General features: G+C 44.0%; 1 protein-coding gene across 1 annotated transcript; it reads right to left on the reverse strand.

Annotated features, from left to right (window-relative positions):
- Positions 1-608: 608 nt before the first annotated feature.
- Positions 609-1,310, reverse strand: LOC109747534 (uncharacterized). Its single transcript, XM_020306576.1, has one exon. The coding sequence runs from the start codon at positions 1,308-1,310 to the stop codon at positions 609-611; it is 702 nt and encodes a 233-aa protein (XP_020162165.1).
- Positions 1,311-18,779: the final 17,469 nt, after the last annotated feature.

The raw sequence follows: 18,779 nt of genomic DNA on the forward strand, positions 1-18,779 counted from the left end.
TCACAATCCGAGGGATGGGTTCAGTAATCTTCATAGGACAGATTGGCAACCAACATGCACTTTCAGGAGTTTACTTCATCCCAAGCCTCTGCAGCAACCTAATTTCTATTGGTCAGCTAAATGAAGGGGGTACACGATCGAGATCCACGAGGAACTGATGACGATTCACGTTCCTGTTCGGTGTGATTTTTGTGTGTGCGTTCGTGTTGGCTGTGTGCATCTTAACTATGTAGAGGCCGGGTGTGTGCTCTTTGTGTTTGTATCCCCTTGATGCTCCATATTGAGCTAATAAAATCCATCCTTTGTCGAAAAAGATGTCAATCGAGTTTCCTGTTCATCCGCATTAATGTTCTCAGGGTGAGAAGCCATAGGCAGAAATATATTGCGCGAGGATTATTTTTACATGAGGATTCTTTGCAGAAGGATCGATCACGTAGGAGTTGTACAACAGACTGGGTTTTTTTTGACAGGTGCCCTAGATTGGTTTTTACACCTGCGCTATGTTGGTTTTTTCTTACTTTTTTTAGGGGAAACCTGCCGCCGCTTTATTATCTAAACAAAGACATCTGAAACAAAATCCGGTGGTGATTCAAGCCACAGCTGACATCTCACTCACCTACACCTATTCTCGCAAGCTTGTGCGCGGCAACATTGGCATACCTCTGAACCCACGAAACGCTGAACTCCTCCACTGAATTCGGCATCGCCTTGATCTCCTGTACCCATGGCCCTACTGGAGACAAATTCCTTTCCTTTTGTTTGATCATCTGCACGACCGCTTGGCTATCCAGCTCCAAGTAAACCTTCTGTACATTCCTATCAAGTGCTACCTTAATCGCACGCCTGCACGCAAGGATTTCCGCTGCTTCTGGGTCGGCTACATGTGGAAAATATTGACAGAATCCTCCCCTAAAAGTGCCCTCATGGTCTCTGATGACTGCACCACCACCAGCACTATTGCCATGTTTCGATGTGGCACCATCAGAATTGATCTTTAGCCATCCCTCGTCAGGAGGCTTCCATTTCTCAGCTATCTTGGGTACTGGAACACGCACCTTGGGAGCATGTAATGATCGCCATTCACTCATATGCTCCCACACGGACTCCGTGATTTCATGCGGGGATGCTATCTTCTTGCCGTCTCTTGCCTCGTTCCGAGCCAACCACAGTCCGTAGACCGAGTGTATCATCGCCTCCTTCTCCTCGTCGGTAGCTCCTGCGAACCATCCCAGTAACCAGCTCGCTAATGCACTCTGAGAGTCGATCTGACTCAGTGGGATCGCCACTAAAACTCCCTTTTCCGACTGCATCGTTTGCCAGAATAGAGGTGAATGCTGACATGTCCAGAATCGATGGTAAACTGTCTATTCCCTGCCACATGCAACATAAAAAATGCCAGGCCTAATCCGAACATGGTGAAGTTCCGCCCCTACTGCCACACCATTTTTAATGACTCTCCACATGTGTATCTTAGCTTTTGCTGGCGCGTTTGTATCCCACAGTCCCAAATATCCCTTATGACCTTGAACAGAGTTCGAAGAGCCCGGCTGTCCGGTCCTTGATCTGTTCAGCGCCATTCGAAGATGATATGCAGACTTGACAGTAAATACTCCATTTTTTTGTAAAATTGCATGCCAAATAATCATCCACTCCCGGACCGCCAACTGCAATTTGTTTGATGTCACTTGCATATGTTAGTGAGAACATGTCCTGTACCTTTTGAGCATCCCACGACACACCATCTTGTTCAAGCAAATCAGCCGCCTTAGTAATCCCGTGAACATAATCCTACCCAAGTGGTTTCAGACTCCCATGTCGAGGTATCCAATTATCATGGTGTATGTTGACTTTGGACCCATCCCCTATCCTCCATACGAGCCCTTCCCGGAGCAGGTTCCTGCAATGGATGATGCTTCTGAATGTAAAGGAACCCGAAGGTGGACACGTGGCCGTCAATATCGAATGTTCAGGGAAGTATCTCGCCTTTAACACTCGTGCACAGAGAGACGATGGGACCTGCAAGACATGCCAAGCCTGCTTTGCTAAGAGAGCTTGGTTAAAAGCTTCCAAAGAGGGCCCCTTCCAACCAGTGACTTTGCCTTTCGAGCTCTCTGTTACATACTTGAAGGTGCCCTCTTTGGACTTCCCAACCAGTGTCGGGAGTCCTAGGTACCTCTCACTAAGGGCCTCTGAAGAAACACCCAACACTTCCTTCAGCTCAACCTTGCTCTCATCTCAACATCCTTTCCCAAAGAAAATCGATGACTTCTGTAGATTTACTTTTTGGCCCGAGGCCACCTCATACTTCTGCAAGATGTCTTTGAGAGTCTCCATATTCTCCCTTGTTCCTCAAGGAAGACAATACTGTCATCAGCAAAGAGGAGGTGTGTAACATGGGGGCCGGTGCTCCCGAACGACAGTCCTCTAATTTTATTTTCAGCTTGAGCCTTCTTAAGAAGCGCTGAGAAGCCTTCAACACAGAAAAGAAACAGGTAGGGCGATAGGGGATCACCTTGCCTAAGGCCCCGGGAAGTGATAAAAACCCTAGAACACCCACCATTCAGTTTGATAGAGAATTTTGCTGAAGTTACACATCTCATGATCATAGAAATCCACTCAGAGGCAAAACCAAACTACTCCATCATTTACTTCAGGAAGGACCACTCTACTCTGTCATATGCCTTCATCATTCAAGCTTTACTGCACAAAGTGGATTCTTTCTTTTCCTCTTCCGTATTGCATGAACACATTCATATGCCACAACGACATTGTCCATAATGAGACGCCCCGGGACAAATGCACTCTGCTCCTCTGAAATGAGAACTGGGAGGATGCCCTTAAGCCTATTGGCCAACACCTTCGTCGCGAGCTTGTATAACACGTTACAGCGGCTTATAGGCCTAAACTGAGAGAGCAACTCCGGTGAGTTGACCTTAGGGATCATCACAATGACCGCAGCGTTAAAAGCCGCCGGAGCCGGAATGCCACATAGGAAATCTCGCACCGCGTCGCCTACATCTTCACATACCAACGCCCAGTGATGTTGATAGAAAAGTGCAAGCAGTCCATACGGTCCCGAAGCATTCGTTGGTCCCATCTAAAATAAAGCCGCTTCAATCTCATCATCTGCAATGGGAGCCACCAGTTTACTATTCATATCATTAGTACAGCAGCCCCGTTGAGCCTTCCGATGAGAAAAGGCTCTCGTAAAAACCAGTTGCCATTTCACCCATCTCTTCATCCACCGTACAACGGGTGCCATCCTCCTTCCGCAAAACCTTCACCATGTTTTTCCGCTTTCTGTGGGATACTCGATTTTGAAAATACTTTGTGTTCTGATCACCAGCCATCAGGCTATCAACGCGTTATCTCTGTCGGTACATGATTTCTTCACAGGCATAAATCTCCCGTAGCTGCTCCTCTAAATCCCGGATCTCTAGTGAGACGCCACTTGTCGCGGCCCTCACCTTAGCCTCTACTAGTTGACCTTTCAGTTTTGTTATCTACCTTCTGATTGATCCAAAGACCTCTCGTGCCCATCGTTGCATACTTCCTGAGAGTGTGCCAAAACGATGCCAAACCGCAGCAAATTATGCTCGCCCATCCCCGCCACATACCAAGCCTCTTGTACCATCTCATCGTACTTCTCATGCCTAGTCCAGGCCTCTTCCAACCTGAAAGGCCTATCACCCCGTGCGCCACGACATGGAGCAGCCTCCAGCGCGCGCACAAGTATGGCCTGATGATCTGACTCTTTGTGATAATATGTTCCACCATCGTTTCCAAGAAAAGTTCCAGAAAGATGTCAGTGCATGTGGCTCGATCCAAACGAACCTAGATATTCTCCCCGTCGTCTCTTTTGTTATCCCCCGTGTACATGTAGCTTGAGAAGCCTAGGTCCGCAAGCCCACAGTCAGCTAGGCAATCACGGAAATCCTCCATTTGTGTAAAGCCTCTCGGGTTCCCACCAATCTGATCCGATTGAAAGAGCGCCTCATTGAAGTCCCCCACACATATCCATGGGAGATTGTCTTGAGCACGTAGAAACCAGATGGCAACCCAAGACTTCTTGCGTAACTCTGTCCTAGGATCCCCGTAGAATCCAGTGAATCTACAGGTTTTATCATGCACAGTCAACTCAACATCAATGAAATATTGGCACCAGGGCCTCACCGTAACATTCACATGGTCTCTCCACCACAAAGCCAGTCCACCAATTAACCCCTCGCTGTCCACAGCCACACCACACTTGAAACCCAGGCTCCATTTTATTTTCTCCATTGCTCTTGCCTTCTTCTTTGTTTCACAAAGGAACACCACTGCTGGGTTGTACGACCTAATAAGGTCCCGTAATACACCCACTGTCGAGGTCAACCCCAACCATCGACAGTTCCAGGCCAACACCGTTATAACTCGGTCCCATCAGATTAACGGCCGGTAATTTCTAATTAACATGGGGATTTTTAGGAAGTGCCTAGTTAGTATAGGTATATAGGTATAGAGAGATAGATAGATTGACATGTTTTAGATGACGATTTTCTTCTTCTTAAGGAACCACCATATCATCGACCACGGTGGATGTAGGAAACCACACTCCTCACTCAAGAGTGCATGCGATTGGGTAATCTTTAACGACAAGCATCATGTCCATGTCGATTACTACTGCTAGTAGACCAAGTACGATCTCTAACTGAAAGGAAAAGAACATGTATGGTGTGATGGAAGAAGATCCAGTCGCGTCGGTCACAATGCCCCGAGGAGGTCATCGACATCGGGGCGAAATAGTTGTTGTTGGGCAACTCGCCGTCGGATATGTCATCGTGCTCAACCAAGATGAACAATAATCCACCAGTTGCATGAGATCGCTACCCAAAAACTTGATCACCCCTCTCCCATACATGATCACAAGAGGCAGGGCTTCAGAGGCTTGCTATGTCACTTCCCGGTGTACGACGAGAAGCTAGGTGTGAAAGTAGTAAGAGACACAATGCTTGAAACACAGAGGCAAGCGAGATGGGAGAGATAAAGTGGCATATGTCTTTAGAAGAGGAGGGCCTCTCTTATATTCCGGAAGTGGAAGCGAAACTGAAACACTAATAAGGAGATGAAGGGTACAACCACAAGGATGTGGCATAGGTACTAGCTTGACTTGACTCGACCATGATGCACTTGAGGCGTGGCAACGAAGGTGGCAAAGGAGCAACATGCATGTATGTGCCCCCTTCTCAAGCTGTTTGTGGTGTGTGTAAGAACCCACCTTATTTATTGGTCTACAAGACCCTCCACTAGTGTGGTCGGATTGAATTTTCCACACACCCTTGTCACGCATGAATGACCGCTTGAGCCTCTGAGAATTTTCCAAGGAATTTTTGGTTATAAAGGGTCTAATCCCAATAATTCCAACAATGGCTACTCTCAAAAGGCTTCCCTCTCCCCTCCCACTACAAAGTCCTCTAGCTGTTGAATATCACATGAAGTATTTCCTTTTAGACATGCAAAATGATCTTGAAGAAAACAAAAAGATATATATTTGCATAATAAACTTAGTAGAGAAGAGAAGTGTTGAACCACATGCCCTCACCAGAGCAACATAAATAAGCAAGAAAGGCTCAACATTTAATTACATTTATTTCTTGAAACATTGTACCCTCATGCCCAACCAAACAATATTATAGAAGACAACCAATCCCATACGGGAGACGCTAAATATGAGATAAAAAGGAAGGAAGGAAGATAGGCAGAAATATGTTGTCATGTTCCAAAAAATGCTGATTTATTATACCAAAAGTAGAAAAATATTTCCATAGTAGTGAGCTTGAGAGGTATCGGTAACTCAGTGATCACTAAGAACAAACAGACCTGTACCGGCAGCATGTTCCACCGCACCACCACCCCACCCCCACCCCACGGCATTGCGGCAGGGCCCCCATTTTTATTTTTATTGCTTTTCTTTGAACACGTTATGTAAATATTGCTTAATAAATCATAAGACACGATCTCATGCACGCCTCTCCTCCTTCGGATACACTTTCTCTTTCTATTTCTTTGTATTCTTTGTCACTTTCAGCGACCAGTGCAAATCCCATCCTCCATCGAAGGGCTCGTAGATTAATTCCTTCATGGTTTTTTCAAAATAAATCCAACGTTGGAATGAATAGGTACGCTCCACCCTCAATCCAATATATATTTATTCGGTGTGTTCTTCTCGGTTTGTCATGTCTCCTATGCTTCTTTAGATCCCTTTGCTACTTGCTACCTATGATGCCTGACTAGAGCTTTAACCAGACTACTAGACGCATTGCCATCGCCCGCCCCATGGTCTTTTCCCAAGTTTGTTTCATATTGTTTTCTTTCTATGTTCTATTTTTTTGGAGGAATCCATATTCTATTTCTAATGCATCATAAGTTTTTATCAATATAATCACTTGATCTAAAAATTGTGCTCTTGATAGGTTTTTAGCATAATAATAAAATATAATTTCGGGGAAGATTTCTTATGAGAAACAAATTGAAGTTTTTGTCGCGAATGCTAAAAGGATGGCATCTTTCTGCTAAAGAACTTACAAATTTGGAGTTTTGAGAATTGCTTTTTTGAGTATAAAATTTAGTTTCCTAATTGCCAATTTGTTATATCAAGTGCCTAACTTTGAATTCGGCACGGGCCCCCTGTTTTCTACCCCTGCAAAATTAGTCAATTTGCGAATTGTCAAATGTATAGGTTGATGTTGCAATCACGCGGAAGTCATTTTGCTCAGTTGGATCATGTACTGGTAGATCTGAGGCCATCCACTTTTTATGAGATTTGTGAAACGGTATGGCCCACCTAGATGTATAGCATTAGTATATTTGTTATATCTTTATTTTTAGTCAAATCAGTTGTAGCATAATGAACCCCAAAGTACAGCTCTTGTCAGGACCGGTACGCATGCAAGACTCTTCTCTCACTCTACCTGCGGAACAAATCCATAGACTTCATTTCCTCTTAGACAATTTAAATCAACCATATCTTTTGAACAATAGACACGTTTTGAAACTTTTTATATATTTGGACTCCTAGCGTCAAGAACTTTAAAACTATACAAATTTTGGATATATTTCAAACACGTTTAATTTCTGACGTTCCACATTTCATATGTGAAATAAACCCATTTCACTAGAAAAATCTGAAACTAACATATTTCACTAGAAATATGTGAATAACATTTTTCACAAAAACGTATTAAACCCAAATATGAAACTCAAATGTCAACTTTTGAAACTAATTATTTGGAAGTGTGTAACATTTTTATTTCAAAAGAGTAAAGTAAGTTATTTCATAAATGTGCAATTGAAATAGATATGATTTTTGTGAAAGAAGCCAGTGAATACTAAAATGCACCTACTGAAGATGAAAAAAAATGTGAAACAAAAATCTCAACTTGTGAAATTGAAAATTATGAAATGTGTAACGATTTACTTCAAAATAGCGAAATATGCTTTTTCAATATTGTGAAATTGAAATAGGTGTAATTTTTGTGAAACAAGCTAGTGCAAAGTGAAATGTAGGTTCTGGAAGTGAAAAGAAATGTGAAAATGAATGTCAACTGGTGAAATTGAAAATTTTGAAATGTGTAACGGTTTATTTTAAAAGAGTGAAATATGTTTTTCCAATAATGTGAAATTTAAATAGATGTGATTTTTGGGAAACAAACCAGTGAAATGTGAAATGTAGGTTCTGAAAGTAAAGAAGCAATATGAAACTGAAATGACAACTTGTGAAACTGATTATTTCGAAATGTGTAAAAAAAAGTTTAAAGAGTGAATGTGTTGTTTGAAAATTGTGGAACTGAAACATATGTGATTTTTCTGAAATGTGGCTTGAAAATGACAATAATATGAAACTGAAATGTCAACTTGTGAAACTGATTGTTTGGAAATGTGTAACTAATTATTTCAAATGAGTGAAACATGTTATTTTAAAAATATGAAATTGAAATAGATGTGATTTTTGTGAAACAAGCCAGTGAAAAGTTAAATGTGGGTTCTGAAAATGGAAATAATATGTAACTGATTGGTAACTTATGAAAATGATTATTTAAAAATATGTAATAGTTTATTTCAAAAGAGAGAAATATGTTATTCGAACAATGCGGAATTGAAATAGATATCATTTTTGCGAAATAAGCTTATGAAAAGTGAAATGTGGGTTCTGAAAATCAAAACAATATGAAACCGAAATGTCATGTTACGAAACTGATTATTTTTTGAATGTGTAACAATTTATTTGAGAAGAGTGAAATATTTTTTTCAAAAATGTGATATAGAAATAGATATGATTTATGTGAAATATGTTTGATGAATTTTAAACCGATTTAAAATGTATCCAAAATCGGTCTTGTTTTAAATGTCTTCGCGACAGGAGTTCAAATATATATAAGTTTTGCAATCGGAATTTTGGTTTATGAGAGATGAATGATTTAAGTTACTAAAGGTGAAATAAATGGATGAATTAGTTTGGAAGAGAGAGATGAGAGAATGGCAGCACATGCATGCATGTTACCATCTAACTAAAAATTGACTCTGGTGGGACCTCGCGTACCGTATTTACATGTTTGATAGCTATATATTCTGAAAGCAAAATGACTAGCTTTTTATATTGCACAGTGTTGCACTTATCTTTAGACTGGACGAGCGGCTAGCAATCTGCCGCTAGGTGCCGGAACTGCTCAAGTTTCCGCTTCAGTGCAATCCCTGTTGGAGAGTTGAGACGCTTTACGAATCCTTTCAGATACGACGGTGTTGCTACCCTGCAGAGGCTTTGTGTGTTGGCTATTTTGATATGCGATGCTGACTGCCCAATGTTTCGTGTTCTTATGCAGTTGCTACTTTGACACATTTCAGCTACAAATTTGCTTGTGTTATGCATGAGTAGTTTGGCGGACGAGCTGCGGAGACCCTGCTCTGCCGTTTCATTCGGCATTGACTCTTCCGCCGCTGCTTCTACTTGCGCCTTGAGCGTCACAGCATTGCTCGTCTCACCATGGGATGTGCACGACACAAAGGGTCCGCCCCAGGCTTTGGGGAGGCGTCAGATTGGGCATGTGTACGTACGTTTTGCCCATAAGTACTTGCAGCTGATTTGTCTGTCCTATCGATTATTGTTGGTGTATGATGTGGCTCGTGTTGATTAATTGTACAGCGACAGGCAATGGGGGTCGGCTTATCATGGTGCCCGACCTTTAACATTCATTCGTTCTCTTAATCAAGAAGCACAGTAGTAGTACAAAGTAACACTCTGAGAACGGAAGCAACTATTGTTAACTTGATTTACACAGTATTTTAATTTAACACCGCGTTTCCGCAAAAAAAAAATTAACACCGCGGACATGTCAGACCGTGAAGAAAGGAACATGAACCATCTGCCCACTGCAAAATGATTTTTTTAAAAAAATAGACATAACTTGGAATTTTAGGTGAGAACAGAGGTGATCAACAACGTGCTCTCTCCTTGTGCCCACAACAAAACAAGATACTAGTCAATATGAGTCTTTATTTTCTAAACCACCTTCAAACTTCAGCAGCATTTGATTTTTGAAACATTTATGTACTGTGCCCAACCAGACAATGGTATAACATGAAGGTTTGTACAAACATGAGCTGAGGCTAATGCAAAAGAAGAATCAAGGAAGCTGAGAGGAATAGAAGTTCATCACCATGTTTCGAACATTGATTTTGACTGGAACCAAAAATGTTTCCCTAGTCGTGAGATTGAGAGGCATCGGGAGTACAATGATCACTTACTACTTGAGTGGGAACTGCTACATCAGCAACACCATGCACGATGTGACACTTCCGCTTAGACCTCCTCCACAGCTCTGTTCTAGCTGATACCCCTAGACATGACCACAGTGGCCTATAAATTGCACAAGCTGAACTGCATGTGGCCACGCCTTCAATGTTTGTGTGCAATCACTCAATAATGCTGTCTTTGCTTGTGATGTTCTAGAAACATCACATATTCACTTTAGAGGCAATTGAAATTTTATACCTCCGAAATGATTTTCTATTTTGCCCTGAAATTTTGCATGCTCATGGAACTCCACTGTTTGTGATATATGTTCTAGAAACATGCGAAACTTTAGGTTCCAAATCAAATTCATTTCATAGGTATGCAAATTTTATACCTCCACAACGGTTTTAAGTCCGACCCTTCAATTTTCTATCTTCATAGAACTCCGCCGCTTCAATATTATTGTAATCTTCGTGATTTATTTGAAACATTTGAACATGTTTTGTAAGTTCTTTTCACCAGTTTCCACTAGAAGGTGGCCACAATAGATCGAGGAGGTGAAGGCTGTGAGCATATGGCTGTCAAATTTGTAGTAGTAGTTGTTGGCCCAAATAGAGTCACCCTTCATGTCCTAGTGCACCTCTAGGAAGAGCTTGTGTCGTAAGCGCTCCATCGACAGTGCTCCGCATGCCCTGAGCCTTCCGCTTCCGCCTCGGAGATGCTGACCAACGTGGTCAATCAATTGAATGACAAGTGCCTCATGTAGCCATGTAAGTAATGTTTTACTAGTCACTTAATAATTTTATCGCTGCTTGTGATATTCTAGGAACATGCATGTATGCAAATCATATTCATTTAAGAGGTATGTAGCTTTTATACCTCCTAAATATTCTTGTGGCAGAACCTAAAATTTTGCGTATCCATAGAACCCATTGCTTGTGAAGTTCTAACGCGACAGACACAAATAGAAATATCATCAACGATCAACTCTGTGGTCTTATTAGTTAAAGTGTCTGTCACTTAGGGAACATGCTGGTCTGTGGCATGATTTGTTTTCATCTTGCTTGTCATAATCCTGTAAAACTCTCTTTTTGAGACATTTTCAGGTAGGGAATCTTTAGCTTTCCGTTCACCGCTTCAACAAATAAAATTATTACTGGAACCTGAAATTATACGTGTTTTAAAAAATATGTGTCACCGAGATGTGCAAAGACTTGGTGTTGTTGTCATCTCCGTTGTCTTGCAAGGAGGTGAAGCAAACTCTAAAAGTAGCATAAGACGTCCAATTGAGTTTGTTCCTAAAACTAATGTGTGCCTAGTCTGTACGTAGCAAGTTTGGTGTGACACATGGCACTGTGTTATACCGAAAAAGGTTTTCGCCACGCTTCGTATATAAAGCAATGACTATCATACAACCGAAAAATACAACATGCCACATGCCACCACAACACATTCCCAAGGCAAGATGGAAAGGCGATGAACATCAACTCTAGCCCAAAGGACTCGAAGCAAACAAAAAGTGGAAAATAAGAATCACTATGGAGTTGACGGAGCCCTCAACCATGAACTAGCCATGGCCAAGGGAAAAAGTTAAATGTCAACGAATCAAGAGCTCCAAGGCGGTGCCTATATGAGCCGTAGCGCCACCACCGCCCAATGTAAAAGGAGCAAGATTTTGGCTTCAAGAAGGGGATGACTATGCCCACATACGCTGCCAGGGACTATGCCCACATACGCCGCCACCTTCGGTCGGGCCAAAGCCAGACAAGGATTTCCCCCGGCACACATGCTCCACCTCTGATCAGGGTGTGACCAGACACGAGAACACCTGCCGCACCACTGCCACGAATCGTCGAACCCCGCCACCCAAGCAACGAAGCAAGCCAGACATTAGCAGTCAACACCTGAGCCGCGAGCTTCGCCCAAAAGCATCGCCTCTTGCACCAACAGGATCGCCGACCTACATCCAGGCCATCCAGAGGTCATCCAAAGGTGTGGCCTTTATCGAACGACAAACCCCTACGAATGATGAAGCCGCAAGCGACCGGGCTGCCCCGAACATCACCGAATTTGGGAACTGGAAGCACCAAGGAGGAGAAAAGGGGGGGAGGAGTGGAGCAGGTCCATGACCGCCACACCCTTAGTTTGCGACATATTACTAGGCCACCCGTCCATCCTACCAACCACCCCCACGTCAACCCCGAGACGCCACGCTATGCCCACCTGCCTAGATTAGCGCGAAGATAGCATGGCCACCCGCTTGTCGACGAAGGGTGCCGGGTCTGAGAGAACTGCCACCGGAGACGAACCTCTGAAGCAGCCCGTATCTAGCCTCACCTGCAACCTGCGCAGCCCACAACCCACATCACCCACGGCGCAACTACTACCAAACAGACGAAGCTGTCACCTCGAACAAGCTCAGCCACCACGTAGCCCACCATGCCCAAGCCAAACCCACATCCATCACCGCGTCGGCCTGCCGCGGTGTCACCGCGCCCCACGCCTGCATGTCATCCCTGCCCTTCAGGGCCGGCCCACGCCAGCTCCTCCAAGTTGGGAGACGATAAAGCCCCATCGGCACCAGCATCAGCAAAGCTTTGCCCGACGCGCCCTCCGAAGGTGGCGAGGGAGGAGGCGGGAGCTGGGGAGGGCCCAGGCGCCGCGATCTAGGTTTCCCTCCCCGCCGCTATGCAGGGGTGAAGGGGGAGGGGTGGGGAATGTTTCTCGACATTGACGCTTTTCGTCGTAATCATGTTGTCATGGCAGCTTGTTACTATCACTATATATGTTAAACATAGATATAAAGACACACTGAAATATACTTTGGCCAAAAGCAGAAGAAGTCATGTGTTGAATTTTTGGATTTCGTTTCAACACTCATCACTTTAATACTGAATGGGTTATAGCTATGTCTGTCATATTGGAATGATTTTTCAAGTTTTAAGGAGACGTGTAATCTTTTTAGAAAAAGACTTGGACATTTCTATAGGAACTTTACAAGAGAAGAGTAGTTATCAATCACTTACTCTAACTGTATGACCGCTACTGAACAAGGGAATCAATAGCAATCACTAATATCGATCCGTATACGAGCTTCATTATTTAATTGCGTTTATTCACAGAAACATTGTACGAGTACAGTCCTACCGTAGCAAACCAAGCTATGCTATTAAAGGCAGCATAGTGCAAAGTAAGAGAGGCTTGAAAGAAGAAGCGATGAAGAGAGACGAGAGCTTGTCTTAACATTTCTAACCTTGATCCATATTGGGAACAAAAACGATCTCATGTCGTGAGCTTGAGAGGCATGGGGAACTCAGTGAGAACTTGGCAGCTATGAGGCCAGGGTCCACGAGCTTCATGTGGTGGCCATGGTGCATGTGGTCCCTGCTTCGTTGGCTCGGGCCTTCACGCTCCCCTGCTGCTATTGGCTTTGGAAGCCCCAAAACGGCATAATCTTTGGAAACTATGCATAGACGATTGTAAGCTTTGGAGACGAAGGCTGCACAGCGTGTGCTGCAACGATGTCCCGATTTGGCTTGGCTGCTTGGCTCCAGTCCAATTTTAGGCTTGTTCTCTGCGTCTCATTAGCCAAGCCAAGTAGGCAGGAACTCTATGTAAACACCATCCTGCTTATTCTTGTTGCGGTTCCTGCTTGTTTTGGGCCAGGGGATCGCATGGTAGGGCGTCAGTTCAGATCGCCAATATCTACGCGTTCTTTCATTTTGCTCACAAAGTACTCCAGCTGATTTGTATCTATTATTGGTGATATCACGATGTGGCTGATTTTAACCAGCGTCCGTCATCATCTATTCAACTAATCAATTTGCACACTAAGTAACACACTGAAGTCTAAAAGAACCATTGCTAGCTTGATCTGAGCAGGACTTCAGCATTACACCGTGCTTTTATTAGACCTTGTAGAAGGAAGAGGAACTAATATAATGAGGTTTACTTTATGTTGAACATTTCTCAGCCATGAACTGTATCTCTCATTTACTCCGTGCTTCGCGTTCACTAATCTACAACTAGCAAAGCCCGCGCGGCGGCACGCCGCGCCTGTCGATACACTATGTCCGTATGGATTGTCTACTATTTACAATAAGTGGTATTAACTTAAGATGATAGAAATTTGTTTAATTATGCATTTGCCTGGTATTAATTTGATAGAAATTTGTAATGTATGATTGGGAAACACATGAATAAGTAATTCGGTGCTCTTGTTTTGTACATTTTATATATACAATTATTATTTTCCTTGAAGTATTTGCAATGTAGATCCTTGCAGAATGTGAATATTTATAAGTGTGGTTTGTGATAGATTGTAGACGATAGTACTGTGACAGAAGCAAAGATATTAGTTGAACAGTAAAACAACTTATTTCGCATAATAGGACATGAGAGAGAATGATACAATTTATCCTGTATATCACACAGGGAAAATAAACGTAAACTAACACAGAGGTCATGCGTGCAAGCAGCAGGTGTTGGAGTGCTGCACCAGAGACTTGCATGCAAGTAAAGAGCCACCGGGGGCATGATATATAACATCGGTGGTTGTTTCTACACGTGGAGACCATGCAGCAGGATAATCACCTGCGTATACATGGTGAATCCTCATGTCTAGTGACACATGACACATATGTAGCATCCAATGAAGAAATGTATCATAAAAGGAAGATGGACTACATACTTAAGAAAGCCGGTCTGTAAGATGAGATCAACATGAGTTTATGCAAACAAAACTATACACACTTGAAATATGTAGTCTAGGTTCTCATTTTGATGGCCAATGGCCAAAATATATATCTAGGTTCTCACTTTACGTCCAATATATAGTGTTATACAAATTTAGTCAAAAATAAATTGTAATTTTGAGCGGCCGGCGCATGTCCATCTTCTTCAACTATAGCGTTGGCTTGCTTGACTTCCTCTGGATCCCATGGTGGATCGAGAGGTGCTCCTGCTGGTGTTCGTTACATCAATGTGGTGGCAACCGGAGCGTGGACCGGCGACGATCCTCTCTGGTCAGCGGCTATCTTGGAACACGCGTAGCTCTTCCTGGAGACTACGTATTGCCTTCTGAAGTTTCCTCACGAATTATCTCGTTGCTAGGCTCGTCAATTCTGCTGGCTTTGTTTCAATTTTATTTTATTTTTGTAGCCAGTTGCCGGTTCATGTATCTGTTGTACTCTTCTGTGGAGTTTATCCTCGCAATTCTTGGAATATAAATATATAATACAGGGGATTTCTAGTGACAGAAAAAGCACTGGAATCATGGCTTGTCAATGGTATAACATTTTGCGTTGCAGCAAACCACGGCGCCCGGGCACGACCACATACTCTTGATTTCATCCACCAGCGCGCCAACAAAAACAACGCGCAACCGCGCTGCTGGTACTCACCACATGATGACTTCACACTCGGAAGCGCCGCAGAGAAGAGGATGGCCGCGCACGCCCGGTCGGCGAGTCAGCCGTGCCACTGCCAGTGTCACCCCGTCGACACGCGCCTTGACGCCGGAGTCCGCGCGCTCAAGGCATGGTCTGCCTCCGCTGCGGACGGGTATACGGGGCCGCGCATGTGGAGGCCGTCCTGGCCGCGCTCGGCGAGGGCATTGCCGCAGGCCGACGCAGCCACCTGCGGTCGGTTTCTTACGCTCGCCGACGCGTACGACTCGTTCGAGCAATCACTGCTCGGTCCCGAGCAGAGCGCCGCGGAGCTACGGCCGGTTGTCCGGCTTGGGGACAACACGATGGCCTCCGGCTCCCCGCGTTGCTCCTGCCATACATGCATGCCTCGAGACACGCCAAGCTGGCGCCGGCGGATGCTGTGGACCGTGAGTTCACCGGCGTGGTGGGACCGTGGGAGAGGTAGCGGAGGCGCCGCACAGAAAAATCAAGAGGCGGCCGCCGGCACCACAGGGCCTCCTGCTCGGGCCACCGCCGCCTTGATGCATCCACCACTGACGTCGGCACTGCACACACTAGCCGCTGCTCGAGCCCGCGGCCATTGCGTCGATCTCACGACGCCACGGCCTGGGTTCCACCTTCCTCACAGACGCGGCCTCCGCTTTGTCCCTGGGTTCCACCACCTGGACTGGTTACAGGAGAGATGACAGCCGGCGCTTGAAAGGGAGATGGGGAGCCGACGGCGAGGTCGGAAGGATGGGACTCAGATCATCCGACGCAACGGCCGAAGCAGCAGACCGGCCCGACCCAACGCGCCTGCCAACCACAGCACCACGCGAGCGAGAAGGCCGCCCGCTCGTCGTGGACCATTGCGAGCGGCACCGATCTAGCAGGCAGCAGAACCAACGCAGCGAAGCGGTACCGCCCTATCAGAAGGACACAACGACCGAACCGACAGTGACAGGAACCGATACACGCCCCTATGACGAATAGGAAACAAGAAAGCGACTTCGGCCAACAGCGCCAGAGATCGACAGCGACCAATCACAAAACCGAAGAAGCGCCAGAGAAAATACTAAACCAACGACAGCGGCGCAGGTCGACAGCGACCAATCACAAAACAGAAGAAACACCAGAGAAAATACTAAACCAACCAAACCAAGCTGCACACACGTTCAAAGAATTTCAAACGAAAACCTGAATCCACAACTCATTTGTACACAGCCAGGCACCAAAATAATACACGTGCCATATAAAAACTTACCCAAAAGTCATTTTCAGCCAAGTGGGTGAATCTTGGAGCGAAAAAGCTCCCGGATATAGAGGCTTGGGTATTCGCCTGAATTCATCCATGCACCATTTCTAAACTCCCGCATGCAGCGCTCTTTAATAGTGCAATTGACATGGCCTGTCATGTTTGTCAGACGGTATGAATATGTAGTTCTATACTAAACTACGATGATTTGTATCTGCGTATCAATTTGCCAGCAATTTAACATATCAAGACGATGGAACATGGAAACACGCCTTGTAATCCGTGCATGTTTCTTCATTATTTCTATAGAGTTTCCCAATTCCTCGGACTTCTCCTTGGAGTAGGAACGACTCTCCTCCGGCACCGGTGCTCGTGCGACACTTTGACTGCCTGCTCAATGAGCACCCCCTTTGTGTCTAGCCGCGGGAGGTACAGAAACACCATCAGGGCCACCAACCATGCCGCGAAGAAGGATATTCCGGCCTCACACGGAATGTACTTTTTAAAGGTTCAAAGCATAAAAAACAAGTTTTTATATTATGTAATTTGGGAACCTATTGTAAAGAATGTTTTATATGGGGCTGGCGTTTTGGCTCTCGGGAGCATTTGCTCCTGGGTGAACAGTAACATGAAAAAATATTAAATATTTTCAAAAAAATCTGAATTTTTTGTAGATGATTGTATTAGTGTCGCAAACATGCATGACAATTTTCATGCAAAACGGAGCTGCGGTGTTTCGTCAGGAAAAAAACAAAATTGAGATGACATTTTGGGGTAACTTTTGGTGTTCGATTTGTTTTTTTTGTACAAGCCAAAATGTTTAATCTTTTTGCCTCAAAATTTGCAGGTAGCATTTGGATGTGACTAAGTACACAAACAAACTTTGTCTTGATTTTTTTTTTCATTTCAAGAATTTTTCTTGGCCCCGGGAGCCAAATTGACTTTCCGGTTTTATATTAGTTAATTTGGGAACCTATTGTAAAAAAAGATAGAGTAGTTACTTGAGAACCATTTTACTTATGTAAGCTATGATTGAAAGGGACTGTTGAAATGTTTTGGTAACCACCACGCGTGTTTAATAAGTTTACTAAATTTCCCTAAGACTTATATATATCAAGGGACTAAACAGCATGTACACAAAAGATAAATAATAAAGATTGAAACTAGCTCTTATTGAGCAATATATATACATATGGTTCCCAAGGGATCATAGACATGCTATAGAAATTTTAATCCGTTCTTATAGAATAATTTGATTTTTGAAATGGTTTCTTTGACATGGCTTGCTAAGAACATTCTACTTAGGGTTGCTCATATTTATATATACCATGACTATCCGTGGTTGAATTAAATAACCCAACAATTGGCACGTGATGTTTGGCAAAGCCATGGTGATGTCCGGACCCCACACAACATTGGTCACACATTGGACTCCCATATATAACTAGCTTATTCGCTATGTTGTATGATCACATTAATTTCCTAGGGGATAATAGCAAAGTATGGGAGGAGAGCAACCCTGCAGAGTAAGGTAAAGGGCACAGGTGGTCATACAACATGGTCCACATATAGAGAAACACAGTCGATAGACAAATGATTAAGCTAGCAGGTACCAGACACGTAGCAACCTAACAATATATCTCTAGAGTCTACTTATGTTAGAAAACTAATAATATATCTCTCTCGATCTATTATTATCGCAAGGATTGGAGTCACGATAGCTATTACAATCACTGGATACATGAATAAAGCAATTTAGGAATGGAGATAGCAGAAGAATAGAGAGCCGCCGCCGCTGGCTTTGGGATCCACTAGGGTGGCGTTTGGTTCGCGGGCAAGGTTAAGTTGGCTAAGGGTGTCCTCAACCACGTGGTTGGGGATAGCCAATTTTCGTTGTTTGGTTGGGAGGGACGGGGTAGGTTGGATATATAGTCACATTTTATTGTTTGGATAGAAGGATAAGAAGTGGCTACCTAGGGATAGCAGCAGTTCCATAACAACGTTGATTTTTTCAACTTCATAGTCCAAAGCCAGACAAGTTGCAACTACTTCCATAGTCCAATTGTTAATGACGTTATGAGTATTAAGTACCGGATTCCATCTCTTATTTGCATGCCATGATTCAACATAATTCACTTCAGTAACATACACGAGCAAACAGGCTGAACCATCTCTCCTCTGTAAACAAGCAGAACTAGAGAAGTGAACAAGCTGCAGTTCAGAGAGAAAAGTAAATCAAGTAGAGGGATGAAAAATAGCAGCAGTTCATGGAGAAACAAATGGAATAGATCAAAGAGGGGAATTTCAGAGAGGGGAATCGGAGCATGGAGAATAGTGAGGACAGGGT

Source organism: Aegilops tauschii, chromosome 7 (assembly GCF_002575655.3).
Source record: "Aegilops tauschii subsp. strangulata cultivar AL8/78 chromosome 7, Aet v6.0, whole genome shotgun sequence".
Taxonomy (NCBI): domain Eukaryota; kingdom Viridiplantae; phylum Streptophyta; class Magnoliopsida; order Poales; family Poaceae; genus Aegilops; species Aegilops tauschii.